We start from the raw sequence: 2,049 nt of genomic DNA, 5'->3' as shown, positions 1-2,049 counted from the left end.
TTTTTTCATTGTAATATCCTATCTACTGCAACGAAATCTATATCCTATCTGATATTTTGTATGTCTCGTAAATTTACATAATGCGTAAATATATAATAATACATTTATCGCACATATTTTTGAGGAAAAAAACGCTGCGCGAATAAGTCCAAAGAAATTTTCTCATTCTTTCAATAAATGTTTCAGTATTGCTCTCTTCGTGTTGGGTAGACAAAAGGTTTGCATTGTCATGTTTTATTATTATTTCGAATATTGCAGTGCAAGATATACTCGTAAATATATTATTAAAGAGACCTATATACTCACATTTTCTCACATATACTCGAACTCATATCCGTGACTCTTTGTCCCATATAACAGGACATGAATGTATAACTCAGTCCTGCAACGGCAACACTGGTAGATCTAAAAGTTCGTTCGAAACCGTTACTGGAGATTGTTAGTACCTGAAAGACTTCGTTTTAACGCTTGGATAATACTTGGAGACGTCCGACACATTTCCGCAATCAACATACCTGGATTAACGTAAGACTCATCAAAATCACTATTCCAGTGAGATCCACTAGAAACTGTACTGTATGACAAGTCTCGATTATATCAACGAATCTTGTAAGGTGAAAAAAAATCATACGTGTTAAAGTAATAAGGCAAAGAATATTTTTTGCATGTAAAATAATTAACAACGTTAACGTACATTTATAATTGGGAATATGGCAGTGGTCAGTTTTGTAATTATCAGATTATTTTGTCGATAAAGAATTAATGAAATCTAAATATAAATCTGTCGATTTATTTATAGAGACAAAATAGGAGAAACATCTAGCGAAGCCAATACAATATTTATATTATCTGATTTAATGCTAATAATTGATTCTTCTTGGTTGAAATCCCATGTAGGGTTTGCCGAGGTTGGCAACGTGGCCATTGTATGGTGCGTTATCGCATATCCAAAGTTAGGCGCCTAAATTCGGCCAATATTCGGCCAAAAATCTTGTCGCCAACATTGGTAATTTTAATTTCAAGACCGATATTGGGTCAACATAGACGAACCTACTTTGGCATACATAAATAAAGCCAGTGTTTGGCCCAAGATTGGTCCATCGAAGAACCAAACTTTGGGCTTATATCGGTTGCCAATCTCGCGCGATAGTTACGCTCCAAGGTTCGGCCACCACTTGGCCAATCATCTTTACTCATATCGGGGTACTGATGTTCCAGATTGGCACAATGTTTGGCCAAGTTGACAACCTTACATGGGATCTATCTATCGTAATCAGAGTGACGCGTGAAGAGGCACTATAATGTAATTACCCATTGTTATTTTTCAAATCTTCTTGCAAAGCACAGTGTAAATCTGTTTTGTTATACACATATTACTTGTTGAAAAATATATTAACATGCTGATGCATTAGATATCGTGTATTATATAAAAGAAAAATACAAACTGTATAATGTTGTAATGCAGCCGTATAAAAACGGCTATGTTCCCGTAACTTTGTGACTTTTGAATTAAATCATACGGCGCCTCGTTTTTGACAACGTAAAATAAGCGTTCCGCGCGATTCCTGCCGAAATTATTTCCAATGTTATTTTTATCATATATAATTGACGTTCAGTCGAATGATATTTGTCGTGCAATGAGCGGAGGTAGAGATAAGGGCTGCGTAACAATTGATATCGGACAAAATATATCCGACAAAATATCTCGGACAAAATGTCTCACCGACATAATATCTCGCGACTAAATATCTCGCCGAAAAATAATTTCTCAAATATAACAAATATAGCTGAACATAAGGCGTTTATTGCAAACTTGTTTCGCGTGGAAAGTGTATGCGTAGAGGTAGTAGATTCCGCCCTCCTGCGGGGGGCTCCACTATTATTAAACTAGACACATAGTGTGCCTTCAAAGTACATGCGTGGACTTTCCACGCGTGGAAAGTTGTAAACCCATGTGGCACTTCGTTTCGCGTGGAAAGTGTATGCGTGCGGAGGCAGTAGGTTCCGCTCCACTCTATTATTAGTTATATACTAGTTATAAATTTCAAA

The 2,049-nt window shown here is 36.3% G+C and overlaps 1 protein-coding gene across 1 annotated transcript; it reads right to left on the bottom strand.

Moving 5' to 3' along the window:
- Positions 1–302: 302 nt before the first annotated feature.
- LOC112454305 lies at positions 303–1,565 on the bottom strand (the record flags this gene model as incomplete). The annotated part of the gene is made up of 3 exons (XM_025015602.1): positions 303–446; positions 516–606; positions 1,446–1,565. Coding segments are annotated over 3 exons (355 nt in total), but the record flags the coding sequence as incomplete, so codon positions are not given.
- Between the last annotated feature and the right edge of the window lie 484 nt (positions 1,566–2,049).

The sequence above is a fragment of the Temnothorax curvispinosus genome, unplaced genomic scaffold, assembly GCF_003070985.1.
Source record: "Temnothorax curvispinosus isolate PA1 unplaced genomic scaffold, ASM307098v1 QBEX01004977.1, whole genome shotgun sequence".
In the NCBI taxonomy this organism is placed as follows: domain Eukaryota; kingdom Metazoa; phylum Arthropoda; class Insecta; order Hymenoptera; family Formicidae; genus Temnothorax; species Temnothorax curvispinosus.
The sequence above is the reverse complement of the archived record's forward strand: the minus strand, read 5'-3'. Positions and strand labels throughout refer to the sequence as shown.